At 40.2% G+C, this 19,760-nt stretch overlaps 1 protein-coding gene across 2 annotated transcripts in view; it reads right to left on the bottom strand.

Annotated features, from left to right (window-relative positions):
* Nucleotides 1-983: 983 nt before the first annotated feature.
* The window catches only part of LOC140481980 (melanophilin-like), a 122,111-nt gene continuing 103,334 nt past the window's right edge, over nt 984-19,760 (bottom strand). For both annotated transcript variants that reach the window (XM_072578763.1, XM_072578765.1), the window contains 4 exons: nt 18,858-18,950; nt 16,239-16,305; nt 10,660-10,760; nt 984-8,614 (listed from right to left, as the gene is read on the bottom strand). In XM_072578763.1, the coding sequence (XP_072434864.1) occupies nt 8,588-8,614; nt 10,660-10,760; nt 16,239-16,305; nt 18,858-18,950 (288 nt within the window). In that variant the 3' untranslated portion in view covers nt 984-8,587. The remainder of the gene's footprint in view (nt 8,615-10,659; nt 10,761-16,238; nt 16,306-18,857; nt 18,951-19,760) is intronic.

The following is a 19,760-nucleotide window of genomic DNA, read 5'->3' as shown; positions in this document are numbered from 1 at the left end:
GTCCAACTTTGGCCAACTAGCAGTGTAGTTGTGAAAACAGTGGGTTGTGGTTTGGTGGGGACTTCATCAATAACATTTTCTGGACAATGCGTGAAACACAAGCTGTAAAAACATATTCCTTGCCCTGAGAAAGAAATAACCGTGATATTGGAAGCTTAAGTGCAGACCAGCAGCCTGTCCTTACTTGCATCCAGGAGGTAGCTCCAGTGAGGGAGGGGAAATTGCTATTGATGGAACTGAAGATACAAAACACAACAAAAAAACATTTTTCCACCTGATCAATCCGGTCACCTTCCTCAGAATCTGTGGACTGCAGTCATTGGCTCACTCCCACCTCACCAATCCTCCTCACACCTAACACTCACCCTTTCCGGGCAAATTTGTGCTGTTGGCTCCCAGGTTCACCCGCCTGATTAGATATTTTTGACTCTCCCTCCAAAAGAAAAACACAAGACTTGACAGTTTCATTGTGAGATCATGACTGGGGCTCAGAAATTGCATTTCATGCAATAACGAAACCCTGTGAATGGTGGTGCAGCCTCTGCCTCTATGTACCATTTACACAACAATGGATGAGAGACAGGATGCTGCTGAATAATCACGCAAGTGAAAGGAACAGGATGTGAATGTTAATGAATGAGAGACCCAGCAAAAGAAAGCACGTCAGCACTATTAGATGTAACTGAATGCTGACACAGTAAACAAGTGAGAGACTGAATGTGACTGAAAGGTGAGTGTCTGCATTTTACTGTGACAATAAACCTCTTCAGGTGGAGATTTCTTTCTCAGCTGAATCATCTCTGATGACGTTGGATGCACATAAACAGTTTCATAGATCTGTTTCAGTAACAATGTGTGTGGAATTTAACATATAATTAATGAAAAATGTTGGTAGTCATTCCATTGCATAAAGAGATTGCACCTGAACAAAATATTCAATCACATTTGCATATTTATTCAACAACTTTATATATTAATACATCCATAATTGAGAGCTTAGCTAGATAGGTTATGGGTATGTATGACATTGCAAACATTGGTATTACAGTCAGGAATGGATTTCTTAACTTGAGACTAAAACACCTTATCGGGCAGGGAAAGAACAGCATTTCTCTGCACCTCTGATTATATTCAAGCTGGTTAGGGTTAGGTTGGAGAACAATAAGGGCTTCAGTTATGAGTACATTTTGTAGGGTTTCTGCCCCGGGTTAACTGTTGCTCATCATTTCACTAGCGAGTCTGAGAAATCATTCTTAAATTCAGGAGTGGTACAAAAAAACATGTACAGTGCTTGGTACTTAATATAAGAAGGTTTTAATAAACTAATTGATTGTACCAGTGTGTGACATGTACCACAGTTACAAACTTTTACATTTTGTTGTGACCATAGAGCATTATAGAACAAAAAGGAACTATATTAAGTGATAGGAAAGAACAAATAGAATATTAGACTGTATTGTTGGAGTATCAAGTACAAATTTTAAATTATTATCTAGCATATATAAAGTTCTGGTCTGTCCACTCCTGTAGTATTTTGCTGTTTTGCTCCCCGATAAAGATTATGGGCACATGACAGAGCATGTAGGCTAGAATGATGCCAAATTTACAGCCTTGATTTTGGACAAGCTGGATGAATTAGGCTTGCTTTAGAGAACTTAGAGGGGGGCATAATTGAAATTTACAGAAAAGGCAAACACAGTCCAAATAGAAAATCTGTTACCTGCTCCATACTTTGAAATCCAGTGGTTCCTTCAGTAATGTAAACCCATTTTTGAGGCCAGTTGAAGAAAATATTTGAAATCGTAATGATAGTAGCAATATATATGTATCCATTTTTAATTTCCACCATCTCATTTTAATACCTGAGACCCTTCATAGGATAAAAGGGGTTCAACAAAGTACAATGGCTGCAGTAATTTCCTGATTGCAGTTTGAGGCAAGTTTGAGAAACTATCTGAGCTGAAATGACATTTTATCTAAAGCAAGTCACTGAATCAGGGTACTGTATCCGGAAACTTGAATTTCCAGTTTCAAGCTGCATATGCCTGGTAAGTGCCACATATTGGACATGAAAGATTTCTCTGCAGAGAAATGGAGAGACAATTGGGCCAAAGACCGTACACATGGTTGAAGCTCATTTCAACAGCTACACTTGAGCAACACTAGTGAGAAAGAAATGTTGGCATAGCAAGGGTCATCTCATTGTCTCCTCCAAAACAGCATCCAGTGAAGAAGCATGTCGGAGATACATCATTCACAAAAAACTCAAAGATGTTTACAAGTTTCACTATTGTGCGGATCCTAGTTATCCATTTAACAAATATGGACTCTGGTCAAAATCAAACACCTCCAGGACTCTGAAGATTTTTAAGCTGTGTAGCCTTTACTCTTCCTGCCTGCATCAGATCATCAGTCACAAGTGCATGTTTATGTTGCACTTGATCACTTTTCTTGGGGTTAGTAAACAATAAAATTCAACTTCCTTTCAGTCAAGTAAACTTTATTAATTGCCTCCTTAATTTTGACTTGTACTCAGTTTTAATTAAAGTGTGAAGGCTGTGAGTCTAAAAGAAATTAAAACATTTACAGGACCTGAATGAGGTAGGGTTAAATGAGGAAAGCCTGTTCACCTCTCACCAGGTTTTGATAAATTTGGGGGTTCAGCTGGAAGTAATTTCCCACATGCAAAGAACAGAATTGGAGTGGATGACAATAAATTTTTCCTTCAAAAGCTGTTTCAAAGAAAAAAAATTGTAAAAAAACAGTTTTCTTGCTTCTGTACTATTGAAGTGCTAAAATTTCTACATTTAATTATTTTCAAATCATGTACATAATTCTTCAAAGTTCACATGACATATAGACAAGATGGTTAAGAAGTCCTTTAGCATGCTTGCCTTCATTGCTCAGACATTTGCGTATAGGCATTGGGATATTATATGAGGTTGTACAGGACGTTGGTGAAGCCTCTTCTGGAGTATTGTGTCCGGTTCTGGTCGCCCTGTTATAGGAAAGATATTATTAAGCTGCAGAGGGTTCAGAAGTCTTTTACCTGAATGTTGCCGGGAATGGAGGGTTTGAGTTATAAGGAGAGGCTGGATAGGCTGCGACCTTTTTCCCTGGAGTACAAGAGGTTGAGGGGTGACCTTATAGAGATTTATAAAATCATGTGGGGTATAGATAAGGTGAATGGCAGATGTCTTGTCCCTAGGGTGGGGGATTTCAAGACTAAGTAACATACTTTTGAAGATGGCAGGAGGAAAACTTTAAAAACACATGAGCAATTGATTTTACATAGAGTGTAGTTCACGTATGGAATAAATGTCCAGACGAAGAGGTGGATACAGGTACAGTTACAATGGTTAAAAGACATTTGGTTAAGTACATGAATAAGAAATGTTTGGAGGGATATGGCCAAGTACAGGCAGGTGGGATTGGTTTAGTCTGGGATTAGGGTTGGCAATGGATTGGTTGAACCGATTGGTCTGTTTTCGTGCTGTGTGACTCTATCACTTTAACCTATTCTGAGATGTTGATACACCTCTCAAGCAGGTTGGACTTGAAGCTTGGCTTCCTGGTTCAGAGTCAGAGACACTACCACTGCACCACAAGAGTCCCAAATGTCTATGCTTAATTGTAAAGGTTTTGTCGAAGAGGATAATTTAATTTTGAAAATATTATAAGTGTTGTCCTTGGAAGAATTAAAAGTCACTTGGAGATGTGTTTCTGGCCAAAATCTCGAAAAACAGAAATTGCAAAATATCTGGGGGTGGAAACTGAGGATACTGAAACAGATGAATCTAAATTGAAATGACTGAGATTTGAACTAGAATTCCAACAGAATGAGACAAGAGAATATCAGAAAAATGAGAGAGGCGCATGGCAGGGCAAAAGTGAGGGTGAGGCAGGAAAGCGAACGATAATGAGAGGGAATGCCAGAAATTGAGACAGCTTAGGCGAGATGGGAGAATAACTCTGGTAGAGGAACAGCACCTAATTAAGAGCTGAAGTATTCAAATTTGTCCCTTTTGCCTCTATTTTAATGAGGAAGAGGTGGATCCCCTGTTTCTTTTGTAGGATGAGCACAGCAGTTAAAGTCACAAGTCCAGCAATGGACATCCCTGTTACAGAACAAGCTGACAGGCAATGCTCATAATATTTACTTCATCTTACCTGAGGAAAATGTCACTGAATTTGAGGCAGCAATAGGTGCCAGAGGCATGTAGGCAAATATTTCATATCCTCCAGAAGCTGACTGACCAGAAATATTGGGAATTTGAATTGTTAAAGCGTTTTCCTTTGACCTGTGAGTACAGGAACATAATGTTGAGACCACCTGTGAAAATCTTCATGAGGTGATTTTCTTTGCAGAGTTCAAAAATTCAATACCCTTTCCAATCCAGATGCATATAAGGGAACAAAGAGTGCCAGGTCCCAGTAGGAACCAATTTGGCTGAGAATTGAGTTAACAAACAAACTCTGGGAAGCTGGGGTCTGTTAACTGTCACAGAATGGACAAGGAAAACAAAGTGATCTTGGGTAAATGCAGTCAAGAAAGAGAAGAGAAAGTAGAACAGTCTTTGGCCATTAAAAGAAGGATCTGGATGGGGAAGTGATAGGAAAAGACCTCAAATGCTTCCACTTCAGGAAGCCAAGGCCTGAAAAGGAAATTTGCTGGTTTCACCGTCTCTCAGGAACTCAAGTTGCAAAGCCAGTATCTGTAACCTTAAAGGTGATCAGTGTCATCTCTGGCATGACTGTTGATCAGAATAGCTGTCAGGAGTCTGTCAAAAGGAATAGTGCCCACTGATTGTTTAGAGCACCAGAGAGAGAAAACAGCATTCTTTGAGATGTGTGGGGCTTGCAGACCGTACTAGTGGGCAAAATAAACAATTTTCCAACTTCAAATATGTTAAGCTCCAATGGCTAATAATAGGGCTCATGGGGAAGTGTGTAGAGGTGTCACTAGTTAAAATTGACTTCAAGTGAATTTGTAGCAGGAAGGGTAATCCCAATCTTGTCAATGGAAGGGACTGATATTTTATTGGGAAACAGTTCGGCTGTCAGCATGATATTCCCCTCAAACAGTAAAGGATAGTTGAGAGAAACTGGAAAGGCTGGAGAAAGCCAGCAGCATGCAGGTGAAAGATTTGGAGTTTCAGAAGCTCCAAAGGATACAGCAACCCCCACGATATTTGGAGAGATCTGAGAAGAATGACATTAATACATCAATGGGACACAGCAGAAAGGCTAGAAACTGAGAGTTACAAAGGCCTAACAGGTGACAGTAAAGTCAATGAGGATGGGCGTGGCTCAGGAAGGCTATTTGAATTAAACAGGACAAAGGACAGGCCAACAGTATCAGAAAGGTTCAGGACAAAATCCAAAGGAGTTAATAGGTCCAGAATTAGGCCATTAGTTATAAAAGAAGGAACAAAAGGGCCTGGGAAGGTGACAAAAGATTTCAAAAATGAGCTGGAGAACTGGCAAACAGATACCTTCATGGTAAAATGGCAGGGTGAACAGTGAAGGTGAATCCACACTTGGTGAAAGAAGCACAAGAGTGCATAATCTGAAACATATATCCAATAGTAGGGATGTTCCAAGGAAATTGGAATAGGTTAAGGGGAAACTATTTCTAGTTTACAGAAAGACCTACTAGTTAGTTGTATTTTGGAGCCGAATCTCTTTCTTTGAATACCTAATGGAGTCAGCAGGGACTTTCTTAGGGTTTTTTCCCCCAAAATGTTATGTTTATTTTGCTTCTCCCAGGGGATAATAGAAGATCGAGTGAGAGTTTACACAGTTGCGCCCATTGACTTGGTGGGAGTGGGGATGGGGGTGGGTGGGGGAGGGGAGTGGGATTGGATTCAATAAGCAATATGCGCTTTTCTCATGGGGGTGTCAGTTCCAAATTTAGCAAGTATTCCACAGTTCAGCTCAGACAGACATTCATCATAAGCTCAAAAGTTGCTAAACTTAAAAGGAAACTTCAATATTTCCATTGAAAACTTTAGCTTGACACCGAAAATTTTCTGTAGCTGAATGATTCAGATATTATTTTGAGTTATTTCCTCTTACAGAGCAAACATTCAGACCAGATAGGTTTATTGGACGACTACCCTTGAGTGTAGAAGTATGTTCCAACTTCAATTCTGAAAGGCCCATCCCTAATTTTTAGACTTTGCCCCCTAGCTTTGAACTTCCCAACCGGTATAGTTTCTATCTACATTCACACCTTGAAAACTTCGATTAACATTACCCTCAACTTGAGAAATTTGGGGAACAGAATCCTAATTTGTGTAAGGTCTTCTTATAATTTAACGTTTGAAGCTTAGATACAATTTCAATAAATCTTCACTGCTCTCCCTTCAAGGCCAGTATGTACTTGAAATGTAATGACCAGTATGGCTCAATCCTTGATGTGTGATCTAACCATGACTTTGCATAATTCAAAAATAATTTCTACCCCTTTGTAATTGTCTAAATATAAATGCCAACATTCTCCTAACCTTTTTGATACTTTCATGCTCATTCTTTTATCTATCATCTCCACAATTTAATAATTTTAATGATCTATGCATCTAGACCCAAAATTCTTTTTTGGAACTGCAGTATCTGCAATTTTTCACCATTTAGAAAATGTTCAGTTTCATCCGTTTTTTGATCCAAAGTGAATGATCTCACATTTACTTACATTTGTTTACCACAGTTTCTTCCCAATCAATCAATCAATGACTTGATAATCACCTTGTATCCCTTCCAAATCTATTTTGTTATTGTCCCTTCCCTCTCTCCTTGCATCCCCCTCACCTTAATCATTAGTATTGTCCAAAATGGGCTTTGCTTGTAAGTATTTAATTGGCTACATGGTAGTTTACAAAAAAAAACAAAGCCAAGGTGATTTTGGTGATGGGGAGGTTACTCAGTTGTGCATGATAACATTTCTGGGTATGAAAAGAAAGAAAAAGTAATCTTTTAATAAGTGCTTTTGCGGCACAATGGTAGTGTTCCTACTTCTGAGCCAGGAGGTCCAGGATCGGAGATGTGTAAAAAATCCCTGAACAGGTTGATTTAAAAAAATATTATCTCTTTGTATCTCTTCCATTCCATCTTGATTTAGCCCCTTCTCCCCAACTATGGCTTGCATTGCTTTTAATGGCCTTTGTACCTGAATTACTTGTTTGGAGAACAGGAGTGATTTACTGATGGTGGTTAATAGGTGACAAAATACCACAAGTGATTTGGTGATGGAAAAAACTGTTCGATGTTGCTAATTTATACTGCCTACCCATAATCCATACACTCTGACTTATTCTGCTTCGCCAATTTCCTATCCAGGTCAAACATTTCTCCATGAGGTTCAAATTCAAGTTTATGAGGGTTGTTATCAAATGCCTTTTGGAAGTCATAATATCCATAGATAATCCCTTTTCCACACAAAATATTTAATTATTTTCATCAGCTATAGATAGTTTCAAGCAGCAGTGCTTGAGGTGACTGCGATGCAACAAGAAGGCGATCGAGAACTTTTACCTCCTTGAAGCTGATCTGCAAGCACAGATCAGGGAGAGAATAGTTCAGCCAGTGCTGTAAAGGTCTCTGCTGTATTAAACCTCCCATGTGACAGGATCGTTCCAAGAAGAAGTGGGTGGCATAGTGAAAATCTCCCAAATTTATTGAAATTTGGCTTCTGCTCTGTTGGACAGAGGGACGACTGCTTTTAGGAGGCTACCTGCTTTACGTGTTTTTCACATCTTGGTTGATGCCCTGTTGAGTGTTCAGACAGCCAGCAGTGACGGCTGAACCCTACAATCTGACAAATGAACAGATAGCACAAAGTTTGTGTGCTGCCTAGCTCATCAGAATGACACAGAAAGATAGGAAATCACAAGCCCCATGCCCAACGATAGGTGTGGATTAATTTTTGCTTCTAGATTCAAGTAATTCCCTGAAACAGATGTTCAGCTAACTGGTCTGTAATTCAATGAAATCTGTCTATCATCTTACTTAAACAGCAGAGTGACATAAACAAGTTTCTAATTGAAAGAAACATAACTGGCTACTGATTTGAAAATCATGCCTTATTTTTTCCAGCGATGGCCACTGAAAACGAGAGCAATATTATCATGACATCTCAACTATCACCCTATTTGAAACTATTTACCTCTCATCGGCCAGGAGTGAACATTCTATGCTCCTTGTAGCTCAGTTACTCTAGAGACAGAAATACTTTAGCAACCGAGCAGTTGAGGGATCTGCATGTGCCACATAATATTGTCACAAAATAAGCATTAAAAGTTGTAATATGCAAATATGTGTATCAAAACATCATAACTGTAAAGGGCATTAAAGCTGATGCAATATGGTAGAATGCACTTGCAAAAATTTCAATGCAAGCAATATCCATTACTCACAAAAACAATTGTACATAACTCTGCATAAAATAAACATATGACACACAAGCTGGTTTGCATTATGTATCATTTAACAAGCTGATTGCTCTCGGAAATGTAGATCTGTATTCAGATTCTGGGAATCATGCTTTTCTGATGCTGCAGCACATAGGTCATTTTGATGGTTTTCCTCTCTAAGGTCTCATGGTCATGACTGGTTTCTGTTTAGCAAACAAACAAAGTGTGAACAACTAAGGAGAACAATCATGAGTAAAATTAACAGGCCAGTTGGTTACAAATAACACGTTACTCCTTACATCCCAAAGACTGCAGTGATTCAAAAAGGCAGCTCACTATGACTTTCTTCAAGGCAATTAGAGATGGGCAATAAATGGGCAATTCTCACATTGTACAAATGAATTTTAAAAAAGCTGTTGCTTTTTCCCTTTGGTTTATGATGACATAATTCTCCATGCTTTTATCCCCAAATATGTCACACCAATGTTTTAATGACCAAGTCTAAGGCTGAGTTTTTGATCCAGCCACGAGAAATAAGTTACCTTCCCATTACCTTCACAGAAATCTCCTGGAACTATGTGTATGATTGCAGGTATGAGATGACAGTAATGGATTTGCATAATTACAAAAAGACTGTGCATTTTATGTCTATGTTTAGATCAGAGTAGTGCTGGAAAAGCACTGCAGGTCAGGCAGCATCTGAGGAGTAGGAAAATCGACATTTCGGGCAAAAGCCCTTCATCAGGAATAGAGGCTGGAAGCCTGCAGGGTGGAGAGATGGGTGGGGGGGGGGGGGGGGGAATCAGGGAGAAGATAGCAAAGAGTACAATAGGTGAATGGAGGTGGGGATGGAGGTGATAGGTCAGAGAGGAGGGTGGAGCGGATAGGTGGGAAAGGAGATTGGCACGTGGGACAGGTCATGGGAACAGTGCTGAGCTGGAAGGTTGGAACTGGGGTAAGGTGGGGGGAGGGGAAATGAGGAAACTGGTGAAGTCCACATTGATGCCCTGGGGTTGAAGTGTTCCAACGTGGAAGATGAGCTGTTCTCCCTCCAGGTGTTGGGTGGTGAGGGAGAGGTGGTGGAGGAGGCCCAGGACCTGCATGTCCTCAGCAGAGTGGGAGGGGGAGTTGAAATGTTGGGCCACAGGGCGGTGGGTTTGATTGATGCGGGTGTCCCGGAGATGTTCCCTGAAGCGCTCTTGGGAGACTGGACGCCTCCTCGCAATGTAGAGGAGACTGCATTGGGAGCAACGGATACAATGAATGACGTTATGTCTATGTAGCTGGAACAAAGATGTCAAATATTAACTCGCTACCACAAATCTCATCCTAATACTCACTAATGCCTCCTCGAAATAACATATATATAAAAGAGCTCCTTGCACTAAAAAAGGTGTTGTAAAAATGTTTGTTGTTTTTCAATTATCAGATCTGCCAATTGATAAATTTTCACCAAAACATTATATTTCATCAAAAGCTGTCCTCGACACTGCTCAAAACTGTTTGATCCAAGGTTACTTAGTTATTCTTTAAAAAGTTACAAGGTTTTATGTTTTCGAGTTTGAGAAATACAAGGGTCCAAACTCTCACTCCCTCCTCAATGTGCAGAATTAGAATGTTTCCACAGTACAAGTAGTTTAGTTAATTTCTGTTTTGCCTCACAGATAACAGACAGGCAGACTGACACCTCCCATTATTGTCTCCAAAGAGCTGCGATTTGCAAAACTTGCTAGCAGTCAGCCTCCAGGACAATGGACACACAGACCAGTATGTGAATAAAGAACAACGACATACTGAAATACATTGAATATTGCTTCCCAATCACTCAGTTCAGAAGTGATAGCGAGTCAGATTACATACAATGAGATGGTCTAATTGAGTGGCCAGTTAGCATAAATAGCAGCCTACAGAATTGCTGCAACTATTAAAGAGTGTGCAATATTCCCTAACTTTCTGTTGAGATCTGCATTCCAAAATAGGATCACTTTGATCTCAAAAATACTGTAATGCAAAAGTTCAATTTGTTTGACAAAAGGCAGCAAAGTTTAAAGAAGACTGATTGCTAACTCTGGTAAGGTTTGGAAGCTGCACAGGCCACAGGTGGAGGCCCTGAATCACAAAACATTGCAGTTTACTGAAGGTAAGGCCAAACGGAAAATAAGCCACGAAAACATTCCAGGTTATCCCATAAGCAGTACGGTCCTTTTCTCGCATTAGGACCTTCAACAAAAATGGAGACTCAGCATACCCCAAAAATACGGTCCAATCTTCTGCTTTTGTTAGTCGGATTCCGTTGGGTGAGTGATCCTTTATTTTGTATGTTTCGTTCAAACGATTCACTCTTTCCAGCTATAGAAAAGGCATGATATTATTACAAAATAATACATAGCTACGTGTTCCATAGTTATAAAATTCAGCAAATCTAAGCAGGCTGAGACTGTCGTCTGTCAAAGAGAAGGCCACAAGGGATGACTAAAAAGTTAAAGGTTTGACAGGTGGCTTGGGATGAAGTGTTTTCATGAGTGGTGGAGTCCAAAACAGGCATCATCAACATTAACTTTTCACTAAAAAAAAAATCAATAACTAATAGATCAGGTGAGCTAATAAGCCGAGGAGTGGTAGATGGGAGTTTAGTTTAGATAAATGAGAGGTGTTGCATTTTAGTAAGTTAAACCAGAGCAAGACTTATATACTAAATGTTAGGGCTTTGGCCGAACATAGAGATCTAGGGGTGCAGGTGCATAGCTGCTTGAAAGTGGAGTTGCAAGTAGACAGGCAGGTGAAGAAAGCGTTTGGCACACATACATTCATTGGTCAGAATATTGAGTATAGGTTTTGGGATGTCATGTTGTGGCTGTACAGGACATTGGTGAGGCCACTTTTGAAATACTGCATTCAATTCTGGTCACCCTTCATAGAAAGGATGTTGTTAAACTTGAGAAAGTACAGAGAAGATTTATGGGGATGTTACCAGGACTGGAGGGTTTGAGCTATAGGAAGAGGTTCAATAAGGTGGGGCGTTTTTCTCTGAAGCGCCGGAGGCTGAGGAGTAAACTTAAAGAGGTTTATAAAATCATAAGGGGCATGATAGGGTAAACAGCTAAGGTCTTTTTTCCTTAGGCGCGGGAGCTGAAAATTAGAGGGTATATGTTTAAGGTGAGAGAGAAACATTTAAAATGGACCCAAGGGACAAATTTTTCATGCAGAGGGTTGAGCGTGCATGGAACAAGCTGCTAGAACAGTTGGTGGAGGCTGGTATAATTACAACATTTAAAAGGTATTTAGATGAGTATATGAATGGGAAGGGTTTAGAGAAATATGAGCCAAACACTGGCAAATGGGACTAGATCATATAACCATAAGATATAGGAGTGGAAGTAAGGCCATTCAGTCCATCGAGTCTACTGCGCCATTTAATCATGACTGATGGCCATTTCAAAGCCACTCACCCACATTCTCCCTTAATTCCTTGTGAGATCAAGAATTTATCAATCTCTGCCTTGAAGATATTTAACATCCTGGCCTCCGCTGCACTCCGTGGCAATGAATTCCACAGGCCCACCACTCTCTGGCTGAAGAAATGTCTCCTCATTTCCTCTCTAAATTGACCCGCTCTAATTCTAAGGTTGTGTCCACAGGCCCTAATCTCCCCACCTAATGGAAACAACTTCCCAGCGTCCATTCTTTCTAAGCCATGCATTATCTTGTAAGTTTCTATTAGATTCTAAACTCTAATGAATACAATCCCAGGATCCTCAACCATTCATCATATGTTTGGCTTACCATTCCAGGGTTCATTCGTGTGAATCTCCGCTGGACACGCTCCAGTGCCAGTATGTCCTTCCTGAGGTGTGGGGCCCAAAATTGGCCACAGTATTCTAAATGGGGCCTAACCAGAACTTTATAAAGCCTCAGAAGCACATCACTGCTTTTATATTTCAACCCTCTTGAGATAAATGACAACATTACATTTGCTTTCTTAATCACGGACTCAACCTGCAAGTTAACTTTTAGACAATCCTGTACTAGCACTCCCAGATCCCTTTGTACTTTGGCTTTATGAATTTTCTCACTGTTTAGAAAATTGTCCATGCCTGTATTCTTTTTTCCAAAGTGCAAGACCTCGCATTTGCTCATGTTGAATTTCATCAGCCATTTCCTGGATCACTCTCCTAAACTGTTTGAATCTTTCCCTACCTCCTCAATACTACCTGCCTGTCCACCTAACTTCGTATCATTGGTAAACTTTGCCAAAATGGTCGAGGAGAAAGTGAGGACTGCAGATGCTGGAGTATAAGAGCTGAAAATGTGTTGCTAGAAAAGCGCAGCAGGTCAGGCAGCATCCAAGGAACAGGAGGATCGACGTTTCGGGCAGAAGGGCTGATGCCTGAAACGTCGATTCTCCTGTTCCTTGGATGCTGCCTGACCTGCTGCGCTTTTTCAGCAACACATTTTCAGCTTTGCCAAAATGGTCCCCAGTATCCAGATCATTGATACATAAAATGAACAGCTGCGGCCCCAACACTGAACCCTGCAGGACACACAACTTGTCACCAGCTGCCATTCTGAAAAAGAACCTTTTACCCCAACTCTCTGCCTTCTGTCAGACAGCCAATCCTCAATCCATGCCAGTAGCTCACTTTGAACACCATGGGCCCTCACCGTACTCAGCAGCCTCCCATGAGGCATGTTTTCAAAGGCCTTTTGGAAGTCTAGATAGATAACATCCACTGGGTTTTCCTGGTCTAACCAAATTGTTACCTCCACAAAGATTTCTAACAGGTTTGTCAGGCATGAGCTCCCTTTACTAAATCCATGATAACTTGTTCTAATCTGACCCTGCACTTCCAAGAATTTAGAAATTAATGATGGATTCTAGAATTTTACCAACAACTGAGGTTAGGCAAATCGGCCTATAATTTTCCATCTTTTGTCTTGACCCTTTCTTGAACAAGGGGGTTACAACAGCAATTGTCCAATCATCTGGGACTTGCCCTGACTCCAGGTGATTTTTGAAAGATCACAGTCAGTGCCTCCACTACTTCCTCAGCCACCTCCCTCAGACCTCTAGAGTGTAGCCCACTGGGGCCAGCAGATTTATCAATTTTTAGACCTTCTAGTTTTTCTAGCACTTTCTCTTTTGTAATGGCTACTGTACTTAACTCTGCCCCCGACTCTCCTTAATTTTTGGAATATTACTCATGTCTTTTACTGTGAAGGCTGACACAAAGTACTTATTAAATTGTTCAGCCATTTCCTTATCACCCAGCACTAGCATTTCTACATCAATTTGGAGTGGCCCAATGTCTACTTTTGCCTCTCGTTTTTTTCTTATGCATTAAAATAAACTTTTACTATCATTTCTAATATTACTGGCTAGCCTACCTTCATATTTGATCCTCTCCTTCCATATTTCTTTCTTTGTTATCCTCTGTTTGTTTTTGTAGTCTTCCCAATCTTCTGATTTCCCAGTGCCCTTGGCCACTTTATAGGTTCTTTGACACATTTCCTGACTTCCTTTGTCAGCCATGGCTGTCAAACCCCCTCCACCGACCATTCCCCCCAACCTGATAATCTTTCCTTTCGTTGGGATGATCCTCTGTCCTGTGTCCTCAATTACATCCAGAAACTCCTGCCATTGTTGCTCTACTGTCTTCCCAGTACATCTTGCACCCCTGGTCCTGACCACTGTTGGGAGATCTGTACATAAGTCCCATTGTGGTTTTTTGCCTTTGTGGTTTCTCAACTTCACCCACATAGACTCCACATCATCTGACCCTACGTCATTCAGTGCCTTATATTTAATTTCAAGGTAACTCTGCCCCCTCTGCCCACCTCCCCGTCTTTTTAATAAGTTGTAAATCCTTAGAAGTTTAACTGCCAGTCCTGAACTCTCTGCAACCATGTCTCTGTGATGCCATAATCATTCACGATGACTTGTGCCGTTAATTCATCTACTTTGTTCTGAATACTATGAGCATTCAGGTAAAGCGCTTTAATGCTAATTTTCTTATCCTCATGATTTCCAACTTCTCTAGGAATATGTCCTTTCTTTTTGCTTCATTCCTAGCTGCCTTGAACTTAACCCTACACACATTAACCTGCTGTTTATCTTTCTATTTGACTCCATACTCTCCGTTGCTTTCCCTTTCCCTGCCCCCACCCCGACTCACAAGTTTAAACTTGTGACCTTGTGACCACCCTACTTATCCTTTTCGCTAGAACACTGGTTCCAGTTTGGTTCAGGTGGAGACCGTCCCATCAGTACAAATCCCCCCAGTTCCAAAACTGATGCCAATGTGCCATGAAATGGAATCCCTCTTTCCCACATCAATCTCTTAGCCAGGTGTTTACTTGCCTAATTTCCATATCCTTATGCCAACTAGCACGTGGCTATGGCTTTAATCCAGAGATGATGACCATCGAGGACCTGTTCTTCAATTTCCTTCCTAGTGTTTGATAATCCCCAGATAGGTCCTCCTTCCTAGCCTTGCCTACATTGTTCATGTCAATGTGGGCCACAACAACTGGATCTTCTCCCTCCCACTCCAATATCCTTTCAAAGCTTCAGACTGGATATCTGGTCGGCACTGATGAGTTGGACCGAAGGTTCTGTTTCTGTACTGTACAACTCCATGACTCTATAATTCACTTGGGAGGTTTTGGCATAGATTAGTAGTCCAGAATCCCAGATAACATTCAGGAAATATGGGTTCAAATCTCACTATGTTAGGTGGTGAAATTTCAATTCAATAAAATATTAAGCCTAATGATGACGATGTAACCAGTTTGGATTGTTGTAAAGACTCACCTGTTTCACTAATGTTCTTTTAGGAACATAAATCTGCTCTGTTCCTGCAATAGTGAAGGAATAGCAATATACCTCCAAGTCTGAATCCTGTATGGCGAAGAAGAAACTCAGGTGGGCATTTCTGCTGTTGTCTATCTAGGTAACACAAGTCATGGGTTTGGAAGTTGTTCTTGAAAGAGACTTGGTACTTTGCTGCAGTGCAGTATAATTTTTATATGTATATACTGCTATATCTATTGACTATATTTAGAGGGAAAGAATGTTTGGGGTGGAGTGCTATTTAAGTCGTCTACTTCATTTTGCATGGTGTCAAGACTTGCTAGAGCTACATTCATCCAGACAAGTTGACAGCGTTCCGTCACACTCCTAACTTGTACCTTGTAGATAATGGAAATACTTTAAGGAAGGAGGAGGTGAGTTACTGCCAGACTTCCCAGCCCCTGATCTACTCTTGTCGCTGCGGTATTTATGTGGCTGGTCCAGTTAAGTTTCTGGTGAATGGTAACCTCCAAATGTTGCTGGTGGATTCAGCAATGGTAAGCTGGTATCAAGTGATAGTTAGATTAACTCTTGTTGGAGATTGTCGTTTCCTGGATTTAGTGTGACGAGACATTTCTGTGCCATTTATCAGCCAAAGCCTGAATGTTGTTCAGGTGGGTCTGTCCTGCTTGAGGGACAGGGCACAACTAGGGATGGTAATAGAGGAGTCCGAGACACTGGCTATCAAACTGAGAGGGTAACTGTTGAACACCTCTGACAAGAATTAGATAAGATTCAAGATAAGCTGCATTTCTCTCATCACAGATTCTCCTAAATCAACTAAGTTTCTCCAACCCTTACTATTTTTATTTCAGATCTTCAGCATGTGCAGTTTGATATCGGTTACAAATTTGTGGAACACTGTAGACAGGTTTCATTGTATTGCATTCTGTGAAGACCCAACTCATATTCAAATAAAAGTTGTTGTAAATTCTATTTTAAAAAATTAAACTAAATTGCACCTATTGCTAACTAACTTTTTGATTCCTTCTTTCCAGTTGGAACTGAACGTTTTTGGCGCAGAGGCTGTTGCACCACCATATCCTGTAAAAGAAAGGTACATTAGTCAAACAAATTGTTCGTGAAATGAATCAACATCCATACATATCTCACAACTCAAAGGCTGGCAATTGATTCTCAATGCACAAATAAAGCCTCCGTGTAGAACATAATTCTGAAGGATTGTTGATAAATGTGGCTGGGTGCTTTCCAGAGGAACTCCATGCATCAATAAGCTGATTTAGGATCTTAGCACAAGGTGTAATTTAATATTTAAATTTGCACTCGATGCATTCTGAAGAACGAGCAGCGAGAATAGCAAATTCATCAGAGTGGCGATTCCTTCCAATCCCTCATGAAGAAAGGAACTGGGGAGGGGGAGGTGTGAGGATTGTGTGGTCTGAATATGGGAATGGCATATGTCTGAATTTAAAATTCACACCAAGCATTTTGGTGGTAGATAGGTTGGATCATGTTTATTGCAGGAAGACAGAAGGTTAAAAGAAAACACTTTTTAAACTTCTTATTTTCCTTTTTCATGTAGCAAAGCACCCTGAGAGAATGGGGTCCATTTCCGGGTTCCAGCTATTTTTTACAGTAAGATGGGACATGTTATTTTAAAAAAGAGCCTTAAAGACACACACACACAAACACACACCTCAAATAAAGCAACTTTATATTTTATTGTCTTGTTCCACTCTCCTGCTTTCTCCCCTCCTCTCAGTGGGGATGATCTGCAACTTAATCTTTGCTTCTTCACAATTTAACCTGAAGTAGTATGTGCCACAGGGTATTTGTTTGGAGGCTACTACAGCTGAATCCAATTTGCCCTCTGAAAATGTCCACTCTCCTGCAAAAATCACTGCCTGCTAACCATGGACAGATACTCCAGCTGATTTAATTCCTCCTTAGAACTCAGGCACCAAGTCAAGTTGAAGCATCTCATCCATCACCTATGATCACTGCAATACACTGGGAATCAAAACTGAAAGTTTCCTGATCTATTGACCACAATGAGAACTTTACTGACCAGCTTAACTACCATGAGATTTTTAAACCAAATTCAGCTTTCATATAATCCTTATCTAAAACTGAAAATCAGCCCTCTGTCTTCCTCTGCAGTAAATGTAGTAGAGACTGCTATATCAATCAGAAAGGGGATCTTCAGGCACACCAATTGATGTTTAGCACAGGGTTGAACACCAAAGTGCTAACCACTAAATATAAGTACACCACTGGAGATGCTGGAAATTTGAAGTAAAAACACAAAGTGTTGAAGAAACTCAGCTGGTCTGGCAGCATCTATACCGGGAGAAACACAGTTAATGTTTCGACTCTGATACCAGAACAAGAACCATACTGGACTTGAAATATGAACTGCTTCTCTCTGCAGATGCAGCCAGAGTTTCTTCAGTATTGTTTCTATTTAAGATAGAACCCACCATCTCATCAGAAAGAAGGCTGCTAAAGAATAAAGCTGAACTTTTCTCATTTGTAGATTTTTTTTTCAAAATGAGAAACCTATCTTTGATGGATGGTATCCACTTAATGTTTATAACCATGTTGCACATTTAAATTTCTATGATTTAAAGAAAATCCACAGCAAGTTTGAAATCTCACCCATGGACTCTATAAAGAATTATATAGAAATTCTCAGAGCAACTCTAGTTTATAAAATGGGTTAAAGTGCCTCTCCAATAATGTGCTAACCAGACATAGGGCTTCATGCCTTAACAGGCAGATGAAGACTACAAAAAGTGACAAATTCTGAGACAAAACATTAAGTCATTTGAAACATGAGTTAGCATGTTTCCTGCCAAAACAATTATTGACCTACTCCTAAAGTTTTAAAGATATTAGAAGGGAAACAAAGGTTATATCACTGGACTAGTAATGGGAAGGCCCAGGTGAATGTTCTGGGGCACAAGTTCAATTCCCACTAAGGTAGAGTTTAAATACAACTAATAAAATCTGGAATTCAAAGTCTTAGTAATGGTAAGCACTGTCATAAAACTGATAAATTTGACTCTAGATTCACTATAATCTGGTTAACTCTGAAATAGCTTAACAAAAACACTCAGAATGGGTAACAAATACTGACGTTGATAGAATAGCTCCAGACACTATCCCATTCTGTGTCTCTTTCAAGTTACCACATTTGAATCTTTAGCTTAGGCAGCAGGAGTGCCAGTGAACAAGCCATTTAATAGGGAGGGTATCTCAGAGCTGCAATCTTTCCTGTGTTGATATGGGCTGCATGCATTATGCAATGGGCAATAATCAGGAAGTGGGAATCTAAGACCTCAGCAAAACAGGGACTGAAATGACATGCTTATCTTTACAGCAACGTCTTTAGCAATAGAAGCACTAGACAGCAACAGAGTGCTCCAATTCATGGACTTGGACTCTGTCTCTCACTATAATATAGACAGCATCAGTGATGATAACACATTGACAGTCATACTCCCAAAGACATATATATATAAAGACAAAGATACACAACAGACACACCTGTCCATCTTGCTTCCTTTTGGGCTTATCCTCAGTTGAAACAAACAAACAAACAAACACGCACACACACACACACACACACACACCTGTGCATCTTGCTTCCTTTTGGGCTTATCCTCAGTTGAAACATTCATTCCAGTAGGACTCAGAGCTGCAATCCGGTTTTCTATATCAGAAACCTGCAGTATAAAATCACGCTGACATTTCAAACAGCTAATACAATGATTTTTCTTATTTAAAAATATTTACTAGGAGAGCAATTCATTTCCATTGATACTGCCTACAGACTTTGTCACTTCTTCAGCCACTACAACAATGAGAGATGTCACATGGCTCACACAAGTAGCAGCCAACAGCACTGTATTCTCCTGGAGAAGTGATGGAGTCTGCAAGCAGCATTTGGTTAGCATTTGGTGCTAACCAAATTAATCAAGTGCTCCTCTGTGCAATGTACATTTTTGTTCTTTGTCCTGTGGACAGTCCCACCCTCGCATATTATTTTTTGACAAACATAATGGGCTGGCAAATAGGTCCCAAGCTACAACCAATTTACACACATATTCTCTCTTGGTCAATTGATCAGGTCTGGTATAGCTTGGATGGTCATTAGGAAACAGTCAGATGACATATTATCATAAATGCATACAACCAGGAAGACACAGTGAGAATGCAAAGCTAGAGTCAGAATTCATTATGGAGATACTGTAGACTCTTTCTTTAATAAACTCAAGAATGAACTCAAGCAATCCTATGAATTAACATTTCTGCGCTCTGGCAGCCACCATACTGATCTTATATTAACCATCAAAATGGCAACCAAGCACCCCTAATACCTCTGCAAATTTCTTCACTGAGTAGTTCAGCCATACACACTAACAAAATCTGAGATGTGATCCTTCAACTATGCTGTTTATAGCTGGGGTTCCAGGAGACACACCAGATTCACTCTTAGAAGGGAAATATTTCACTCTCAGAAAGCAGGTTTTCTG

Source organism: Chiloscyllium punctatum, chromosome 10, assembly GCF_047496795.1.
Source record: "Chiloscyllium punctatum isolate Juve2018m chromosome 10, sChiPun1.3, whole genome shotgun sequence".
In the NCBI taxonomy this organism is placed as follows: domain Eukaryota; kingdom Metazoa; phylum Chordata; class Chondrichthyes; order Orectolobiformes; family Hemiscylliidae; genus Chiloscyllium; species Chiloscyllium punctatum.
Note: the sequence above shows the minus strand (reverse complement) of the source record. Positions and strands in the feature narration are given on the sequence as shown.